Source organism: Coregonus lavaretus (genome assembly GCF_964263955.1).
Source record: "Coregonus lavaretus genome assembly, chromosome: 24".
In the NCBI taxonomy this organism is placed as follows: domain Eukaryota; kingdom Metazoa; phylum Chordata; class Actinopteri; order Salmoniformes; family Salmonidae; genus Coregonus; species Coregonus lavaretus.
Genome location: NC_140011.1, coordinates 4,480,596 through 4,501,711, shown reverse-complemented (window position 1 = coordinate 4,501,711; position 21,116 = coordinate 4,480,596). Strand labels below are relative to the sequence as shown.

Here is a 21,116-nt window from a genome sequence, read left to right as displayed (position 1 = left end):
ACTTTACTTTACTATTTATATTTGACAACTTATACTTTTACTACATTCCTAAAGAAAATAATGTACTTTTTACTCCATACATTTTCCCTGACACCCAAAAGTACTTGTTATATTTTGAAAGCTTAGCAGGACAGGAACATGGTCCAAATTCACACACTTATCAAGAGAACATCCCTGGTCATCCCTACTGCCTCTGATCTGGCGGACTCACTAAACGCAAATGCTTTGTTTGTAAATTATGAGTGTTGGAGTGTGGCCCTGGCTATCTGTACATGTTAAAAACATGAAAATGGTGCCATCTGGTTAGCTTAACATAAGGAATTTGAAATGATTTATACTTTTACTTTTGATACTTATGTATATTTTAGCAATTACATTTACTTTTGATACTTAAGTATATTTAAAACCAAATACTTTTAGACTTTTACTCAAGTAGTGTTTTACTGGGTGACTTTCACTTTTACTCAAGTATGACCATTGGGTACTTTTTCCACCACTGCTAATTTGCTCCAGGGGTGCCGTACTACTATGGCTAACACTGTAAAACAACACATTTCATAGCACCTATCCGGTGTGTGACAATAAAACATATATTATTTTTTTGTAGCTGCTATAATGTAAATGTGCACCTCAAGATTACATTTGTAGTTGAGTTTTTTTCAATTACCACAATGTATCTGGTTCCAAAAAATGAGTGTCAATTTGATCATCCATTTTCAATGTTTTGAGTGAAAAACAGATGGTTTCAGAACTTTTTCCACCCAAACGAAGTTCTGATTACTTCCAATGAGTTTGATGGTGTTTTCTCTGTACTTCTGCTTAGGCAAGCATAAGTCAAACCGTAGATCTGTCATTTTTGTGCAGCATCGCATTAGTGGAAACCAAGACTGTTCTCAGGGCAGGTTGTAGCTAGATATGGCTGCGTAGCGTCCTCGATAATTTAAGCATTTTAGCGAACACTTTTCCTAACGTTAACCTAATTCTCCTAACCTGCCACGTTAATTCTCCTAACCTGCTACAAAAAGTCACTTCTGATAGTCAAAACCAGCAGACCTGCACTGAAAACAGTCTTGGTTTCCACTAATGCAATTTAGCCTATTTTGTAGTCTGCTTCAACCAATCAAGTGTACAGTGGGAATCTGAGCCCCCAGATGCTGAATGATGATGGTTCTAATAAGATAAATTAGATCTCTCCCAAGTGGACATTCTCTCTTTTTCCCCTGACCCATCTGTCTATCTCCTCATTTGAATTCCATGCTGTCACAGTCACTAGCCCATTCAAGCTTAACATCCTTGTCATTTATCGCCCTCCAGGTTCCCTTGGAGAGTTCATCAATGAGCTTGACGCCTTGATAAGTTATTTTCCTGAGGATGGCTCACCCCTCACAGTTCTGGGTGACTTTAACCTCCCTACGTCTGCCTTTGACTAATTTCTCTCTGCCTCCTTCCTTCCACTCCTTTCCTCTTTTGACCTCACCCTCTCACCGCCCCCCCCCCCCTACTCACAAGGCAGGCAATACGCTTGACCTCATCTTTACTAGATGCTGTTCTTCTACTAATCTCACTGCAACTCCCCTCCAAGTCTCCGACCACTACTTTGTATCCTTTTCTCTCTCGCTCTCCTCCAACACTACTCACTCTGCCCCTACTCAGATGGTAATGTGCCGTCGCAACCTTCGCTCTCTCTCTCCCGCTACTCTCTCCTCTTCCATCCTATCATCTCTTCCCTCTGCTAAATCCTTCTCCCTCCGATCTCCTGATTCTGCCTCCTCAACCGTCCTCCCTTTCTGCATCGTTTTACTCTCTATGTCCCCTATCCTCCCGGCCGGCTCGGTCCTCCCCTCCTGCTCCGTGGCTTGACGACTCATTGCGAGCTCACAGAAGAGGGCTCCGGGCAGCCGAGCGGAAATTGAATCTGTCTCCGCACCACGTGCTCTCACCACTGGTGTCCCCCAGGCCTCAGTTCTAGGCCCTCTCCTATTCTCTCTATACACCAAGTCACTTGGCTCTGTCATATCCTCACATGGTCTCTCCTATCATTGCTACGCAGACAACACACAATTAATTTTCTCCTTTCCCCATTCTGATAACCAGGTGGCGAATCGCATCTCTGCATATCTGGCAGACATATCAGTGTGGATGTCGGATCACCACCTCAAGCTGAACCTTGGCAAGACGGAGCTGCTCTTCCTCCCGGGGAAGGACTGCCCGTTCCATGATCTCGCCATCACGGTTGACAACTCCATTGTGTCCTCCTCCCAGAGTGCAAAGAACCTTGGCGTGACCCTGGACAACACCCTGTCGTTCTCCACTAACATCAAAGCGGTGACCCGATCCTGCAGGTTCATGCTCTACAACATTCGCAGAGTACGACCCTACCTTACACAGAAAGCGGCACAGGTCCTAATCCAGGCACTTGTCATCTCCCGTCTGAATTACTGCAACTTGCTGTTGGCTGGGCTCCCTGCCTGTGCCATTAAACCCCTACAACTTATCCAGAACGCCGCAGCCCGTCTGGTGTTCGGCCTTCCCAAGATCTCTCATGTCACCCCGCTCCTCCGCACACTCCACTGGCTTCCAGTTGAGGCTCGCATCTACTACAAGACCATGGTGCTTGCCTACGGAGCTGTGAGGGGAACGGCACCTCCTTAACTTCAGGCTCTGATCAGACCCTACACCCAAACAAGGGCACTACGTTCATCCACCTCTGGCCTGCTAGCTCCCCTACCTCTACGGAAGCACAGTTCCCGCTCAGCCCAGTCAAAGCTATTTGCTGCTCTGGCACCCCAATGGTGGAACAAGCTCCCCCACGACGCTAGGACAGCGGAGTCACTGACCACCACAAGTGGTTGTCTCATAAGTTGAATGCACCAATTTGTAAGTCGCTCTGGATAAGAGTGTCTGCTAAATGATGTAAATGTAAAATGTAAATAAATCCTGTCTGTGGGGTGTCAGTTGGGGGGTACATCATTGAAGAACTCCAGGGCTTGGATTAGGACGGCCCATAGGGGAAAGACCACTATGATACAGCATTTAAACTACTATCAGAGCAGAAATGGTTTTTGGCCGCGGAGTGAGGCTTTTAATGGCAGTTACGGAAAAATGACTTAATTTTTCATTGACTTCACAAACCGGTATGACGCCAATGAAGAATTCGGACAGGTATAATGCAACGGACAGGTATGAGTTATTACATGTTATAAGCATTTGCCTTATTATAATGCTCATAATATGTCTCGTGGTGTACAGCAGGTTAGCCACCATGGGGAGACTCGTCGAGGCCTGGTGACAGACATCACGCGGCGATGGCTCCCTCTGCTGGACGTGCCAGGTCTCGACGGGCTCTCCGGCCAGGACTAATTGGGGCTGATTGTGGTTGGTGAGTAATCAACCAGCTAATTGCTCACCAGCTGGACGAGTCCTATGAAGCTGCCAGAAGGGCAACACACGGGAGTGGGGAAGAGAGGTTACTCCCGTATAGTCGTGCTCAGTACCAGAAATAACGGAGGGAGCTCGGTTTTGATCCCCACAGGATACAGCAAGACCCCGGAGCCCAGAAGACAGTATCCCGGAGGTCGTCTCCTGGAGGAGACCTGTTCTTTTCTCTTTGTTTATTATTTAAGTAAACACCCTTGAACCGAGCTAATACAATTCTGTCCGTTTCTGATCTGTGTAAACGTCTTGACCAAACCCCCTGGTCTGCCACACTCTCTATGGAGCAAAACTGTTTCAAAATGGCTGTTTAGTCAGTACAAGACATTGAAAGGGGGTCATAAATGCTTATGACAAGTCTTACAATGCATTATAACCACAGCCTTAAGTTAAGTGTTAGCAGCTGATCTATTCTTTCAACAACAGCACACCTAGTAAAGTTGTTTTTCTCCACATTTATATGTAACATTCATCTGGACATAATCAAATGCACTTAAAATGCCCTTGGAGGTATGTCAAGTGCATACTGGTGTGATGTCCTGTAGCATGAAATTTACAAAGTGGCAAATGATACCCAGGAACGTCCATAGATCTGAAACAGCCCTTAAAGCTCATTCATCACTGCTAACACTGCCACCAATGAAATAAATGTGATCGGTTGCCAAAGGATTGTGGTTTGTCGTTTATCTTTTACAGTCCATGGTAAATGGGGGTCCATTTTCAGTTTCGTGTGAACAGTCTCCAATTGCTGAAGATACACCATTTTGTATTTCAAAGGGCCACAATGGAAAATCTTACCCTGAGAACACAATAGCTCAAACGTGAAAAGTGTGGGTTTACATAATTGTCCGGTATAATCAGCTTAAATGGGGACCAGAGCGAAAAGTGTGTTTAACCAAGGAACCATGCAGATTCACCACTTCAGTCTAGGAGATTATGTCACAAGGAAGAGCTTGAGAGAACTGAAGAGAAACACACTTCATTTGCTTCCTAAATGTCACACAGAATGAAGCATACAGTGCATTCGGAAAGTATTCAGACCCATCTACTTTTTTCCCACATTTTGTTACATTACAGCCTTATTCAAAAATGTATTAAATAAACATTTTTCCTCATCAATCTACACACAATCTCAGACTTCAGTGTGTTCAAGACAACTGGGAACTCTGAAAAAAATGAGCTCAGACTGGGAAAATTCGTTTTGAACAGTGATCCAACTCGGAATTCCAGGTCGGGAACTCTGGCCTCTTTTAGAGCTCCGACCTGAAGATCACTAACGTCATGATTCAATCTTGTTTTTTTCCAGAGTTCCCAGTTGTCTTGAAAGCACCATAAATCCAGAGAATGCCAGACTTTGATGACAAAATTTGCCCACGAAGGACCGCCGTGCCACCTTCCTGTTCAAGTGAGCACAGCACAACAAGGGGAGTCCAAAAATGTATTGTATGCTGCTGCATAAATTATGTAATAATCCAGGGAGATATGTATACTGTAAGTTGTGTAGTAAGCTGTTAGTAGCCCATGTGCCTCACCCTAATAATTTGGTCATCGAATATTGTAAGAACTTTCATTGTCTGCTTATATGCCTCCTTTATTTATCCTACGGTTCTGACTTGGTGTACAAGGAGAATACTGTAAGAACGGCCCATGTTCTGAATTCTGTCGCTATACATTTCAAAAGTGCTGAACAAATCGTTATATTGACTACGTCGGTCCTAGCTCGCTCATGAATGCCTTAAATCGAAATTACAGACTGCCTCTTCTCCGCTCGTCGTTCCCTTACGCCATAGTTTGTACATCTCAATTGTCAGTAGAAACCACATTTGTTTAAGCAAGTCAGCCATATCAGCTATATATTTTTTTAAGGCAGTAAATGAGGCTGAATGAACTGTTTCGCTGCCAGACAAGGCTCCGCTGATAGCCAGGCGTAACAGTGGTAAAGTGTTGGGACTGCTGTTGGGACAGCTTTATGTAGGCCCTAACAGTTTGTGGTCACCGTTATAGTCCAATTAATGTATACTTTAGTGTTGTGTAGTGTAGTGGCTTTGCTGGCATGCATCTAACATTTATTTTTGTTTGTTTACCCCACCAAAAACAATCGCCACTGCACACAATACCCCATAATGACAAAGCAAAAACAGGTGTGCTTAGGGTCGTTGTCCTGTTGGAAGGTGAACCTTTGCCCCAGTCTGAGGTCCTGAGCGCTCTGGAGCAGGGTTTCATCAAGGATCCTTCTACCTCATGGCTTGGTTTTTGCTCTGACATGCACGGTCAACTGTGGGACCTTATATAGACAGGTGTGTGCATTTCCAAATCATGTCCAATACAATTTAATTTACCACATATGGACTCCAATCAAGTTGTAGAAACATCAAGGATGATCAATGGAAACAGGACCCACCTGAGCTCAATTTCGAGTCTCATAGCAAAGGGTCTGAATACTTATGTAAATAAGGTATCTGTTTTTTTTATAAATTTGCAAACATTTCTAAAAACCGGTTTTCACTTTGTCATTATGGGGTATTGTGAGTAGATTGATGAGGGGGAAAAAATATTTAATCAATTTTAGAATAAGGCTGTAACGTAACAAAATGTGAAAAGTCAAGGGGTCTGAATACTTTCCGAATGCACTGTATCTACTTGAAGTACCTCACAGTGACAATGAATAACAGCCCACTGTTGATTGTGCAACTTGCCGACTCAACAAGTATTTTATAAAGCAACATCGAATCTTCATTACAAATGTCTGGTTTATGTTATTTTATTAAGAAAAGGAAACAAAAGCTAAAAATGTACTAAAAGTATCAGCACCTTCACAAAAAGAAAGCACAATACATAACTTTACATTATTCGCAAGAGTTGAGTCTGAGTTTCTATTAACAGATATGATCAAGTCAGTCAGCATTGTCTATCATGAGGGATATGAGTGCATCAAAGCAGTATTACCAGGTAGAGCTCACTTAGATGGTGAATCCATAGAATCGACAAAGCCTAGATTTCATTCTGACCCATACACTCTACCCATGGCACCTTTCATTTACCACATCGCATCATCTCATCAGAAATTAGTAGCGGCTTGAAACACTACAGGGGAACGGATTGGGATTCAACACTAGAAATGGATAAGGCTCCTTGAAAAGTCTCTGATCTGGGATCAGATGTAATTTTTCTAATTCATGGGAGTAGAGATGTGGCATTGATACTGGATCAGTATAACAATCAAGCATTGAGTTAGTTAACATTATGGGGGCTGTAAGAAGGGACCAGTGGAATGTCTATTGTCACGTTTGTGTGTGTGTCCACAGAGGGCCCATAGGAGTTGACTAGAAGCAGTGGTGTGCCGCAAAACGTTTCCTAACCTTGATCATTTTTTTTGAACACTCACTTAGAAACATAACCTGTGGAATGTACCTGGAATTTTGACTTGGGAGCACCTGTGCCTGTCAGATAATACATTAAAATGGTACATTGTTACATCTGTATCATTGTTTCAAGTCCAGTGTGCTCAGGCTGTTACATTTGTATAATTTGAGGGGCGCGCATCACGAGCAAAGTCATTTGTATCATTTTACTTAGTCTGTGATAACCATTAGCACAGGTAAGTCTGATTAGGCTTAGCCAGAGTAATTTATTTCTTAATATATGGCTCTGAGCTTAGCTATCCCACAGCCTCTGCCATAGAAACAAACGGAGCTTGGCTTTGTGTCCGTGGTTGCACCTCTAGCACAGACCGTTCAAAACTAAATACCTATTTGCCTAATACATACCTTTTATTCTTTCTGGCGCAGATTCGCGGGACGCTCTTAAAGGGGTACACACACAAATGAACCATCATGAGTAAGGAACAATGAAAACTATGAAAATACTTAAAATAAACCCTATTTAATAAACATTTGTCACAGAAAATAGATGATTTGCAGTATGGATCAGATGAGATGGAGGTCATTACCACAAAATAAATTAATAGGGACATTTCTGGTGTGCCGCAGAATTTTATATCCCATCAAGGTGTGCCACGGTTCCAAAAACACCACTGGACTAGAGGCTCTGTAGTAGCTCATTGCTGCTTCTCTCTACCAGGCAGGGGCAGTGTTGGCAAGTCGTCTCATGCGCCTGAAAGGAAAACACATTAAATAGGTTCCTATGTTGCAGATGGGCTGGCATAAATACAACACAGTAGAGAAGATTCTTAGATTGGAAATCTGATGATGTAGGACAGTAGTTTTCATACTTTTCTGACCAAATACCCTATTCCAAATTATAACTGGTTTTGCACAGACCAGAGTGGTGCAGTCCAAAATAAAATGTGTCTGATTTTAAGGAAAAACCTGAATCTTGTTGTCTCTTCCTGAACATTTAATCTTTAAGTATTTTGTTCATTAGTCCACTGTTAATACAGTCCCCCCAAAATTGTGCATATCAGCAGTCAAGTGTTCACATTAGAGAACAATAAAGAATAAATCTTAGAAATTTGACTGATGACATGCAGAATTATTTGGGATTGTATTAACAGCGGACTAATGAACAAAATACTAAAAAGAGTTTGAGTGTAGTAGTCCTTTAAACAATTCTACAACAGTGGACATAGAGACGAGGTGAGGGCGCTAGTCGTAGGGTAAGGCTCCATCTCAATTCGTCTTTCTGTGATTCCTTGCATCCCATCTCCTCACCCGTATTGGGGGAGAAGGTTGAGGGAAGATGGAGGAAAAATGGAAAGATGAATTGAGAAAAAACCTAGGTTTTGAATGCCAGGCTGTCTGTCTCTCTGTCACCTGGTGTTCCTGTCCTGGTCCCTGATCTTCTTCTCCATCTCTGCATCTGTCAGAGTCTCCAGCAGTGGGCACCATGTGTCAGCGTCGCCTGTGTTGCGGATGGCAATCTCCACCGTTGGCAGGGGGTTCTCACTGCAGAAAATGACATCAGGGAGACAGGAAATGAGATGCAAATGAAGGAACAGATGGGATGGGACATGCTGCAGTCACGGTGTGTTGAAGAAGTGGGAGAGCAAATAAGAGGCATCTTGGAGGAGAAAAACAACACTTGTGAGTTTGTGCCATTTTGATGAGGAATAGACATACCCTTGATCCAAACGGACAGAGATGTGACTTATTCAAACTTTTTAAAAGGTTTTTGGAAATTCCATAATCAAATTGTGTGACGATCATGTTTTTGTGTTTTTCCCCCGAAGATGCCATCTTGATAAGTAAAAGCACAGATTCACCACTAGCACACTCAGCCAAAGCAATGAAACAGTCATACAGCATCCATCAAGCAAACGCTGCTCGAACCACTACGGCATTTTACATACCTTTTATCCCATGGTATGAGGGATTCTAAACTAACATGCAATTTCAGTTTGACAAATGAAGAACTGGGAGAGTAGATAAAGGCACCAATGGAACCATTTTACATAGTTACAATAAGCCACACAGTTCTTGACTGTCCCTTCCATTCTCTGTGTGTTCTACTGAGCCATTTACTTTATGTTTGTCCTCTTATCTTTTATTATTTCTTATCATTGTTGCATTGTCTAGAAAGAACCTGCAAGTAAGCATTTTGTTGGACGGTGTATACCATGTGTACCCTGTACATATAACTAATCAAACTTGAAACTTGTGTGGAGTGCAGTTTGTAGACCAACCAACAGTGATAACTACATAGTTTCCCTGACTTGGCAGAAACAGAATATCATACAACATAGGCTTTTTTATTCATAAAACAAGTAAATAGGGTTGCCTTTGGGGGTTTTACTTTGGGGGGGGGGGACGAGCCCTGCAAAGTCAAGTCAACAGATGAGAGAGAGATAAAGTGTAAATGTACTCAGCTTCCCAGGGCAGATCGTGAGAGAACGTGGGTGGTAGAGGGTTTAGCTTGAGGGGAGAGGGGGAGTAGTTCAAGTAATTCAAAAGCATATTGACCTTAAATCAGACCTATAAAAAACAGACAAGTGGGGGGAGAGAGTAGAAAAGATAATTAAAAAGGCATGTTGATGATGTTAGAAAAACGCCTCAGTCCTCATTTACGCACAATCAATGACTTGAAAATGACTCAAAAGCATTGGCATCAGGGTTGGCAATCGATTACAAATTTCTCCATTTGCGATTTCAGTTCATTTCATGAAAATGTCCATTGGTGAAATGGAATTGAGCACAACTGTTCGATAAGCAGGTGACACACAATGGAACAGCCCAAGTGAACAAAACGTCCCAAATTAACAGAGCCAAGCTGATGTGATGAGAAACAAATACAAACAAGGCTGTATGTCTGTGTCACTGTCGGGGAAAATCTGTACAATGTTAAGACATTTCAATATGTAAAATGATCGCCATTATACGCTAAAGGAACCGTTTTAGGGTTTAGTTGGCTGGAAACTCCCTATGGATGAGGTCTTTGTTTTGGTGGAAAAACATATGGTACCCGTGCTTGTGAATAATGGATGAAGGCTAAAGGGTGTGTGTGTATGTACTCTGTTGTGTAAACATGATGCAAGCTGTCTGTGTTTGAAATTGAAATCCTTAACAGACCCCAATTTGTGAGTCATAGGCAGGCAGCCAACTTTTAAACCCCTCCCCATACACTCTCTTAAGACACCACACAACACATACAAATGCCTCAACCTGACCCCATGTTCATGTCACTGTGAGATATAGTTCATCTTACAGAACACATACAGTGCCGTCAGAAAGTATTCACACCCCTTGACTTTTTCCACATTTTGTTGTGTTACAGCCTGAATTTAAAATGGATTAAATTTAGATTGTTCTTGTCACTTGTGTACACACAATACCCCATAATGTCAAAGTGGAATTATGTTTTTACAATCCTTACAAATTAATAAAAATGAATGTCTTGAGTCAATAAGTATTCAACCCCTTTGTTATGGCAAGCCTAAATAAGTTCAGGAGTAAAAATGTGCTGAACAAGTCACATAATAAGTTGCATGGACTGACACTGTGTGCAATAATTGTGTTTAACATGATTTTTGATTTTCTGTACCCCACACATACAATTATCTGTAAAGTCCCTCAGTCAAGCAGTGAATTTCAAACAGATTCAACCACAAAGACCAGAGAAGTTTTCCAATGGCTCGCAAAGTGCACCTATTGGTAGATGGGTAAACATTGAAAAAGCAGACATTGAATATGCCTATGAGCATGGTGAAGTTACTAATTACACTTTGGATGGTGTATCAATACACCCAGTCACTATATAGATACGGGTGTCCTTCCTAACTCAGTTGCCGGAGAGGAAGGAAATCGCGCAGGGATTTCACCATGAGGCCAATGATGACTTTAAAACAGTTACAGAGTTGAATGGCTTTGATAGGAGAAAACTGAGGATGGATCAACAACATTGTAGATATTCCTCAATACTAATCTAACTGACAGTCGAAAAAAAGGAAGCCTGTACAGAATACAAATATTCCAAAACATGCATCCTGTTTGCAACAACGCACTAAAGTAATACTGCAAAAAATGTGGCAAAGCAATTCATTTTTTGTCCTCAATACAAAGGGTTATGTTTATGAAAAATTCAATACAACGCATTACATTACGGAGTACCACTCTCCATGTTTTCAAGCATAGTGGTGGCTGCATCATGTTATGGGTATATGCTTGTAATTAAGGACAGGGGAGTTTTTCAGGATAAAAAAGAAATGGAATGGAGCTAAGCACAGGCAAAATCCTAGAGGAAAACCTGGTTCAGTCTGCTTTCCACCAGATACTGGGAGATTAATTCAGCTTTCAGCAGGACAATAACCTAAAACACAAGGCCAAATCTACACTGGAGTTGCTTAGTAAGAAGACAGTGAATGTTCCTGAATGGCCGTGTTATAGTTTTGACTTAAATCTACGGCAAGACCTGAAAATGGTTGTCTAGCTATGAAACCAATTTGACAGAGCTTGAAGAATTTGGGAAAGAATAATGGGCAAATGTTGCACAATCCAGGTGTGGAAAGCTCTTAGAGACTTACCCAGAAAGACTCACAGCTGTAATCGCTGCCAAAGGTGCTTCTACAAAGTATTGTCTCAGGGGTGTGAATACTTATGTAAATGAGATATTTCTGTATTTCATTTTCAATACATTTGCCAACATTATGGGGTATTGTGTGTAGATGGGTGAGAAAAAATATATATTTAATCCATATTGAATTCAGGCTGTAACAACAAAATGTGGAATAAGTCAAGGGGTATGTAACATAGTAAAATACATCACACTGACATTTTTAATTGCGGGAACTAAATGTGTTCTGGCCTTAATCCAGCAATTATCCATGATGCAGGCGACCTTACATCTTGAGTGTTTAAAATATCTATTCTACAAAACAGAATGGGGAATGCTGCATTTAGGCTGAAAATGTGTATGTGTCATGACGAAGACCTTCCGATCAAAGAGTTGCAAAATATGCGTGTGCGGTTATTTCTAACTCTCCAACTTTCCATTTTGACAGTACACTGGGCAACGCATAGGAGCGTGTGTGTGAACTGTGAAGGTTCTGGCTGAGTCCATCAGCGTCATTAAGTGTGTGAGGGAGTCATCTGGTCTGTGTGTCCATACGTGTGTATTTAGTGTTGTTTTTGTTTGTTTGGGTGTGTGTGTTTGTGTCTGTGCAAATGCATATATTGCATTTATATGCATGTATTGAGCATCTGTGTTACCTGAAGGCGTACGTCCTCTGGTGCCAGCTGAGCTGGCCGCGAATGCTGTAGGCAATGGTGGTAACAAACTCTCCTCCCAGGCCCAGCTCGGAGCACAACATCAGGGCAAACGACTCCGGAGAGTTCTCCCTCTCCGACATGTCCCACTCAAACTGGTCCACCAGGGAGATGTTCCCCACGTGGATGTTCAGCTGAGACACAAACCCAATTAAGAAATACAGTATGTATAGGAGTGATGTTATGACAAACTGGTGGGCCGCAGGCCAGACGCAGACCCTTGATTTTACTATTGAGATGCAGCCTTTGGCCTGTGCTCCCATTGCAGCAGTGAAGTGTTACTGTGTGTGCCCACCTTGATGATGACCCTCTGGTCTGTCTGTTCATCCAGGATGCTGTCTGTGGGGTAGGACTCTATCTGCTGGCGTATAGCTGAGGCGATGGCCGGGACAAAGGCCAGGGGGTTCAGGTCCAGGTCGTCACACAGGATCTCAGCAAACATCTCCGGGGTCATCAGCTTCTCTGGAGGGACATGATAGGACGGTGAGTGGAGGCAGAATGAATGGGGGTGAATCTCAATAGTTTCAGTGGCTTCCTATCCTTGTGTACTTTCCTACAATCACACTGATGTGAAAGAACAAGGCTGTTGAGAGCAGGATTTTTCCTTAGTAGGCATCCATCACTTTGCTTCCATCTAACCAGTGTATTTTCAGATCAGTGCAGATGAAGCAGATGAGACTAGGATAGGAAGGAAGCCACTTTAGCCTATTGAGATATGGCTCAAAGTGCAGCTGTTGAAGCTGTTGCTGGGGAACGATTATATAACCTTATAGGTCATCTTCAGAATAACATCCCAAACTAGAGTTTGTAACTCCAAAGCAGTCTTCCAGCCTAGGGGAATGGAAAGTGGAGCCGTACCGTTCATGTTCCAGGTGAAGGCATCTCGGAGCTTCTGCCCGTCAATCTCCATGTCCAGACGAATGGGAACCAGCACCTCGGCCTGAGACGCATTCTCATGGATCACCGCCGGGTCGTGGTCGTCAAAGCTTCACAGAGGGAAAAGGGGGAGAAGACAAGGTATTAGATTACGCTACAACCTACGAAAAGTAGTTCGTCATTTGTTGTCTTCCCATCATTATTGGAGACATTTAAAGACACTTGTCGTGAATACCAGGCTGTAACATCTACCCCTAATATAGATTATACTCGTCTTCAGCTGGACATTGCTAACAAAAGATGAATCCAATCAGCGTCATTGTACACCGGTGGCCACCAATTGGAATGTATGATGAATTTAATGTTTATCACAGGGGAATTCTGTCTCTCTCTCTCAGCATTCTACTAGCCTGGTGGTCCAGGCTGTTTGTACTTTAGCCAACTGCTTTCATTGTTCATTCATTTCTTATGCCAACATATGTACGGCTTGACAACGATAGAAGAGTTGGCTCCGCACATATAGAATGGGACCAGGTTGGTATCCTACACATTCTTAGTAAAGTATTTTTAGTTCTGTGTTAGACCCCAGGAAGATTGGACGGCATGACCTCAGCTAATGGGCATCCTAATATAATTCAAATTCAACTAAATTGGGTGTACAGTGAAAGATTCAGTCATCTGTCCACTCTACTGATTTATAAGATATCTTCTGGACTAAATGTCCATCAACACTAGCATTCAGAGATCAGCATTCACAACATGCGCTGTTCAACAGATCACATCTGCGCCAGAGAAAGCAGAGATGTTCACTAGAGTCCTCACACGATGGGTCCTCTGCCAAAACCACAGCAAAAAGAGCAATGCTTTGAGCCAGACATGCTGACTTGTGTGGGCCTTTGAGACAATTACACTGTTGACTGCCTGGCTGGGAAAGTGATAAGAGTAACATTTGTTTTGGACCTGGTGAGGAGGATTCCAACACACAGAACAGAGGTAGACCTCAGGGGTAAACAAGTGTTGTTTATTATTACAGTTTAGTAATTTAGCAGACGCTCTTATCCAGAGTTAGTGAGTGCGTACATTTAAAAAAATATATTTACCCTGGAGCCTTCCATCCAAGCCCTAACAAAGCCAGCATCTCGGGAACACTACACTAATGCCGTCTCCAACAACCTGTATTCTCTATCATTCAATCACCCTTACTAGCATGATAGCATCTTAGGCTATACAAGGTAAAAAGGCATCACGGAGCATTCACCCACAGTTTGCATCGCTCTTTGTTTCTTCAAATAATTGACAGTTATTTAGGCCTACATTTTTCACAAGTCAAGGGTGTCCTATTGCTAAACTAACTTGTCCACCATTAGATAGATAAACAAGATCCTAACATCATTTAGTAAGTACTTTACTTTATTATCTCAACCGTAAACCATCTAGGGAGCTTAGTTACAAACACACACCGCAACTAAACAAAGATGGCATGAAAACAAGAGCTATGGTCAGAGACCGTGACTGTTGAAAACATGGCAACGGCTCTTAATAAAAGCCTCATCTTTCAAGGTCAGCAAAAAGTGCCCGAGTAGGCGGATCTGTTTTGATATGTTCCAGCGACACAATTAAATGCTTTTGTTATCTAGACAAGTGGGCTGTGGGAAGGGGGAGAGAGGGAAGGATGTTCTCATAAACGGTCATTTCAGGAGACAGTGCTTGCTTTCTGGAAGACCATCAGAAAAGCACTTGATGATGAATGAGAAACTACCAATTTAAAAACCAGAGGAGGGAGTCCCAGTGACCCTGGATGACCTCTGTCTCAAGCTGCATCTCCTGACCCCCAAATAGCTTGTGAGCGGGAGGGTGAAACAGACTGCGACTGAACCATTCCTTCATTTTCCCCACACTAAGGATGCAGTCATCCATTCACTGATGAGAGCCATTATGATGAGCAGAGCTGAGATTCATCCGCTAATGTGGACATCTCGGGCCTTTTCTAAAGGCTCCTTTTCACAAGGGAAATGTAGCAAGTACCTCAAAGCGTTCAATGAGAAAAAGAGTACAAAGCCACTTTTGCACAAGTCATCAAAATGGCCCTTCTAACCCAGCCTGAAAACTGCAGCGATTATTCTCAATGTAGTTCTTTCTATAAATAAATGGGGCCAATGTGTGACATTGGGATCAACATTTCAAAATCGTTTGAAACAATTTGAATTCATTTTTTTTATGCAGTTCCACGTGTACTTAGAGGAATATATGCAAATTGGCCCATAACTCCACTTACAACAACATAGGCCTTGGACTATACATCCTTTAAGCAGGGTTGATACAGACATTGGCAAGTCAAATTCAAGAACTTTCAGGGAAATTTTCAAGTACTTAATTGTAATTGTCAAGGACCTCAATGTTATACAATTGTGAGGCAGGTAGCCCAGCGGTTAAGAGCATTGGGCCAGTAACCGAAAGGTTGCTGGTTCAAATCCCCGAGCCGACTAGGTGAAAAATCTGTTGATGTGCCCTTGAGCATGGCACTTAAACCTAATTAAACCCCCCCCCCCAAAAAAAGCATGCAAAAAGCATAACCAAATAAAATAAATGGCAATTACCACTAAGAATAATGCCTTTTTTAGGCCTTGCCAATGCATTGATTTTCACATTCTTATTATATTCAAAATGTGAGAATAATGTAGACTTGCCTGACTAAATAAATTGGATGCATGCCAATTTTTCTATAGCCTATGTGGCCAACACAGGATCACAAAATAAAACCATGAATAGCAGTAGCATTAACCTCACCATCTGTTTTAATAATGAGAAAGCGACCAAAAAACATATGAAAACATGAACTCATTACCTTGATGCTTTTTCTGTTAAATCTAACGATTACCTGCTGTAAAATCAAGCAGACTACAACAGATGATCAACATAAATTCGCTAGGGATATTAGATCCAACGTGGATCCAGTCACAACTATCTTCACCGGCGTAACAAATGAGACACCAAAATATTCATAAACACCTTTTTTTCAGCACTTAGGCTGTTGTAGCATTGCATGTACCATCACAACAGCTGTTCCTCACTTGACTGTCATTCAGAAAATTGCTTCCTGGATCAGATGATGATGTGTGAAATTATCACGGTGTAATTAAACCGCTTGACACCAAATGCGCATCCAACAAGTATTACACATAATTCTTGAAGAACCACGTTAATGAAAGTATCAATTTCAGTTTTAAGTATCAAGGGATGGTGACGTTCGGTTAGAAGCGTTCTATTTTGCAATTGCTAAATTTTGGGCAGATGTGTGTGCCCATGAAAACCGTTTCCACCACGTAACATAAGGAGACACGAAACGTTACGAAGTAACACTGCATTTCTGAGATCTACACTGAACAGAAATATAAATGCAACATGCAACAATTTCTAAGATTTGACTGAGTTAGTTCATATAAGGAAATCAGTCAATTGAAATAAATAAATTGATTGTGGCCTGTTGTCTCACTCCTCTTCAATGCCTGTGCGAAGTTGCTGGATTTTGGCGGGAACTGGAACACACTGTCGTAAACGTCAATCCAGAGCATCCCAAACATGCTCAATGGGTGACATGTCTGGTGAGTATGCAAGCCATGGAAGAACTGGGACATTTTCAGCTTCCAGGAATTGTGTACAGATTCTTGCGACATGGGGCCATGCATTATCATGCTGAAACAATGGACCTCAGAATCTCGTCACGGTATCTCTGTGCATTCAAATTGCCATCGATAAAATGCAATTGTGTTTGTTGTCCGTAGCTTATGCCTGCCCATACCATAACCCGACCGCCACCATAGGGCGCTATGTTCACAACGTTGACATCAGCAAACCGCTTGCCCACACAACGCCATACTTCTGCGGTACAGTTGAAACCGGGATTCATCCATAAACACTTCTCCAGCGTGCCAGTGGCCATCGAATGTGACTATTTGCCCACTGAAGTCGGTTACGACGCCGAACTTCAGTCAGGTCAAGACCCTGGTAAGGACAACGAGCACCAAGATAAGCTTCCCTGAGATGGTTTCTGACAGTTTGTGCAGAAATTATTCGGTTGTGCAAACCCAGTTTCATCAGCTGTCCGAGTGGCTGGTCTCAGACAATCCCGCAGGTGAAGAAGCCAGGTGTGGAGGTCTGGCATGGTTACACGCGGTCTGCGATTGTGAGGCCGGTTGGACGTATTGCCAAATTCTATAAAACAACGTTGGAAACATTATCTGACAACAGCTCTGGTGGACATTCCTGCATGCAGTAAACATGCCAATTGCACGCTCCCTCAAAACAGCTGTGACATTGTGTTGTGTGACAAAACTGCACGTTTTAGAGTGGCCTTTTATTGTCCCAGCACAAGGTACACCTGTGTAATAATCATGCTGTTGAATCAGCTTCTTGATATGCCACACCTGTCAGGTGGATGGATTAACTTGGCAAAGGAGAAATGCTCACTAACAGGGATGTAGACAAATTTGTGCACAAAATGAGAGAAATACGATTTTTGTGCATATGGAAAATTTCTGGGATCTTTTATTTCAGCTCACTTTACATGTTGCGTTTATATTTTTGTTCAGTATAGATACAAAAAAAACTGTCCGACAGCTAGATCCAGGATTCTTACAGGGTTCAAGTTCAATGTCTAATTTACTGATTAATATATTATATAACGTCAACTTGCTTTACCATAAATGCAAGGACAGAAAAGTAATGTTTTAAGTCACAGGATTCAGAACAAATCCGTCAAGACACCAACCATGAGAAAGTTAAACATAGGTTTTAAATCAACTCGTGAATTTTATGGAATAGATCTATGTTCCCCCTTATATCTTAAGGTAATGACATTAAACAAATTGGCAGATTATTATTATCAATGACTTATCAACAACTGTAACAAGTTGTCCAGCATAGGAAATCCTCACTGGTACCCTAGTTTATAGAAAGACGCATGTGTATTGTTCTATGAGGAAACGGCACAGGTCCATCTATATAAATGGCACACACGCACTCAGTGTGTGTGTATCAATACAGACACAGCTACTGGCCAATGTGGGTTTACTTTCCTCACCACAGGGGGAAGGTCCTCTTCTTGTCACGGCCCATGCGGTTGCGGTTGATGGTGGTAGAGCATGGCACAGCATCCAGGTGGTGGGAGCTGTTGGGCAGCGTAGGGACCCACTGGCTGTTCCGCTTTGACTTCTGCTCCCTGGGATGGACAGAGAAGTACTAGGGACTTTTGACATGAGGACATATGACGAACAAAACCCATTTGGCTTGGTTCACACTCTAAAAGGCTCTACGCAAACAGAGCGCGTCACACTGTGACACTTTCTGTACTTTGAAAGTTCTATATCTTGAAAACGTGATGCTGATATTCAAAACATTTTGGGACTGTATCAACAGTGGCATAATGAAACAAATACCAAAATATAGTTTTTAAGTGGAATCTTCCTTTAAGGTGCCTGTAGGTAGCTTGAAAATGCTGTTTTGGCATGCATGCTCCCAAAATTTGGTATGAATCATATTGTCATGCACTAGCAGCACTCAGTTCTTTCCTTACGCAGAAGACTACATGGTGAGATAAGAGGGAGGCATTACCTGAGGTACGCCGGTGGCTCTGTGCTTATGGAAACCGCTTTGTACTTCTCATCATTCCCCTCAAAGATCTCTTCACATTCGGACGCCTTCAGCAGAGTCACACTTGTGGCTAAAAGTTGTGTTGTGTTAATAATATCCTAGAGTGCTCCTTGCTGTCTGGACTTATAGGCTAAGTGGCTGTGTGAAAAACAATAAAAGACAGTTTTCATAAGATAATGTGTCTGGCAAGAGTATCACTCACCGTGAGATGATGCTACAATCTTCTTCCTTTCCTCTACTGAGGCTAACCTCCTCCAGAGTGATGGGTACCTTTTATACAGAGAGCCCCTGAACATACGCAGGTAGTTTCCAACCTGAGAGCAAGGAAGAGAGTCATTTTTTTTGCGATAACAGAGTTTAGGGCCCAGACAGTCCAGAAACAACCCCAAGACCCTACACTTCATGTAGCTCCCTGTTCACCTACCACTGCGTGGCCGCGCACGACTCCAACACCAACATCAAGTTTGCTGACGACACGACGGTGGTAGGCCTGTTCACTGGCGACGATGAGACAGCCTACAGCAGGGTTTCCCAAACTAGGGGTCGCGACCCCATGTGGGGGTCACCTGATTAGAAAACGTGGTCACGAGATAACATTTGCACTTGGTTCATAGAACCGGGGTTACGTCAGTAACTTCCGGTAGCCGCTAGATGCGGTTGTAATAAACAGACCGGTTTCTGTTTTCTTCCTACAAATGTGGCTCTATCTTTTGAAAGGTTTAAGCTACAAAGTATTATGACCCCATCACTGAAAGATAAGACACTCAGGAACACGTATGTACTGTTTCCTTCTACTCTGCCCACAAGCCATTAGAACCGAGTGGACAAGACCAGGCACTAAATCAGACTGGGGGACAAGAATATCATCAACGATAATTTTATTTTCTTCCCAATACCATTCTGATGCATTTTAGTCACGTCTTCAGATTTAAATACTGTAAAAAAAAAAATGCTGTCAGACTGATTTGTAATAGACTGTCATAGCCCAAATTACAAAAGTAAATATTGGCTATTGATTACAGAACTTTTTTTCACATGATGGGGTCACCCAAAAAAATGTCATATCAAAACGGGGTCGTAGGCCAAAAAAAGTTTGGGAACCCTTGGCCTACAGGGAGGAAGTCAGTGACCCGGCAGTGTGGTGCCAGGTCAACAACCTGTCCCTCAACGTCAGTAAAACCAAGGAGCTTATCGTGGACTACAGGAAACGGGGGTGAGCACGCCTCCATCCACATCGGATTGAGAGCTTCATCGCGCCTCTTCCCCCTCAGGAGGTTGAGAAGATTTGGCATGGGCCCTCAAAAAGTTATACAACTGCACCATTGAGAGCATATTGACTGGCTGCATCACTGCTTGGTAATGGCAACTGCACCTTCCTCAATCGCATGGCTCTACAGAGTGGTGCGGACAGCCCAGTAAATCACTGTGGCCGAGCTCCCTGCCATCAGGATATTTTATTGACTCTACTGACTCACGTACACTTCATTTGCTCAGACACATTAATAATGACTTATCACACGCACATACAATCATCATATTCGCGGCTGTCTAATCATATAGCCTGATGCCTAGTCACCTTACCTCTATACATGTCTACCTCTCCCACGCCAGTATCCCTGCGCATTGTAAATATGGTATTGGCACTGACTCTGTATAGCGTACTTACTTTCTCGTCTTCGTCCCTTTCATATTTGTCATGTGTTTTTGTTAGAACCACCCAGCGCACAACTCCAGACCACACAAAGTCACAACAATAACTGACTTGGCTAACGTTAACTAGTAAGCAGTTTGTCCACATTGGCATTGCATTGGTCAATAGTACGGTCACTTGATTTTGTGCTTATTACTACAACAATAGACATCCTAGACTACACTGTAATTGCATGCGAGCTTGACAGTGCTCGACAACTAGCTAGACATTATTCATTCTGCAAAGCGGTATGTTTTGCTAGCTATGAGATTTAACGTTAGCTAACTAGCTTTCATGACAGACAACAATGGCGCAGGCTGATGGCCAAAATGCTGTATTGCTAGATAAATATTTCCGTTAGCATACAGCTCATACACACCTCTGATCCAACCATGTAAAAGTCTCCATCTTGCTCTAGCTGCAATTTAATCGGCTTCTGGCCAAAGGTTTTGCTTAACGCCATTTTCACAATAGATAGCTAAGCTAAGTAGCTAACAGTAACAAAGCTGCACAACGCATGCTCAAATGGGCGTGTTGAAAAGCGTCACTTCTGCGCGCACAAAGGTGTAATACAATTTCAGCCAAACGTTTTCTTACGGGATCATGTATCACTTCTGTGGAGTGTTGTTGTTGGTCTAATACAACTTGTGCAGCTGTGCATTTGTTAAAGTGTCAGCTTACTCTTTGGGCGATTGTCAATTTGGGACAGTTTTGCTTATATCAGTAATTCCTCCAATAATAATTTAATTTAT

At 42.5% G+C, this 21,116-nt stretch overlaps 1 protein-coding gene across 3 annotated transcripts; it reads right to left on the bottom strand.

Annotated features, from left to right (window-relative positions):
• Nucleotides 1-6,177: 6,177 nt before the first annotated feature.
• Nucleotides 6,178-20,892, bottom strand: LOC311100267 (SWI/SNF-related matrix-associated actin-dependent regulator of chromatin subfamily B member 1-like). 3 transcript variants are annotated; one of them, XR_014609820.1, is made up of 10 exons: nt 20,744-20,892; nt 18,877-18,988; nt 18,636-18,744; nt 18,106-18,243; nt 13,008-13,135; nt 12,445-12,611; nt 12,093-12,283; nt 8,205-8,336; nt 7,382-7,545; nt 6,178-7,234 (listed from the first exon to the last, which is right to left on the bottom strand). XR_014609820.1 is itself a non-coding variant. In XM_084141111.1 (9 exons), exons 1-9 carry the CDS (start codon nt 20,825-20,827, stop codon nt 7,506-7,508), a joined length of 1,101 nt encoding a protein of 366 aa, XP_083997237.1. In that variant the 5' UTR covers nt 20,828-20,892; the 3' UTR covers nt 6,178-7,505. The 3 variants fall into 3 exon arrangements, 2 of the variants coding, with proteins under 2 accessions (XP_083997237.1, XP_083997238.1); XM_084141111.1 differs by having other exon boundaries at nt 6,178-7,545; XM_084141112.1 differs by lacking the exons at nt 6,178-7,234; nt 7,382-7,545 and having other exon boundaries at nt 8,251-9,362.
• Nucleotides 20,893-21,116: the final 224 nt, after the last annotated feature.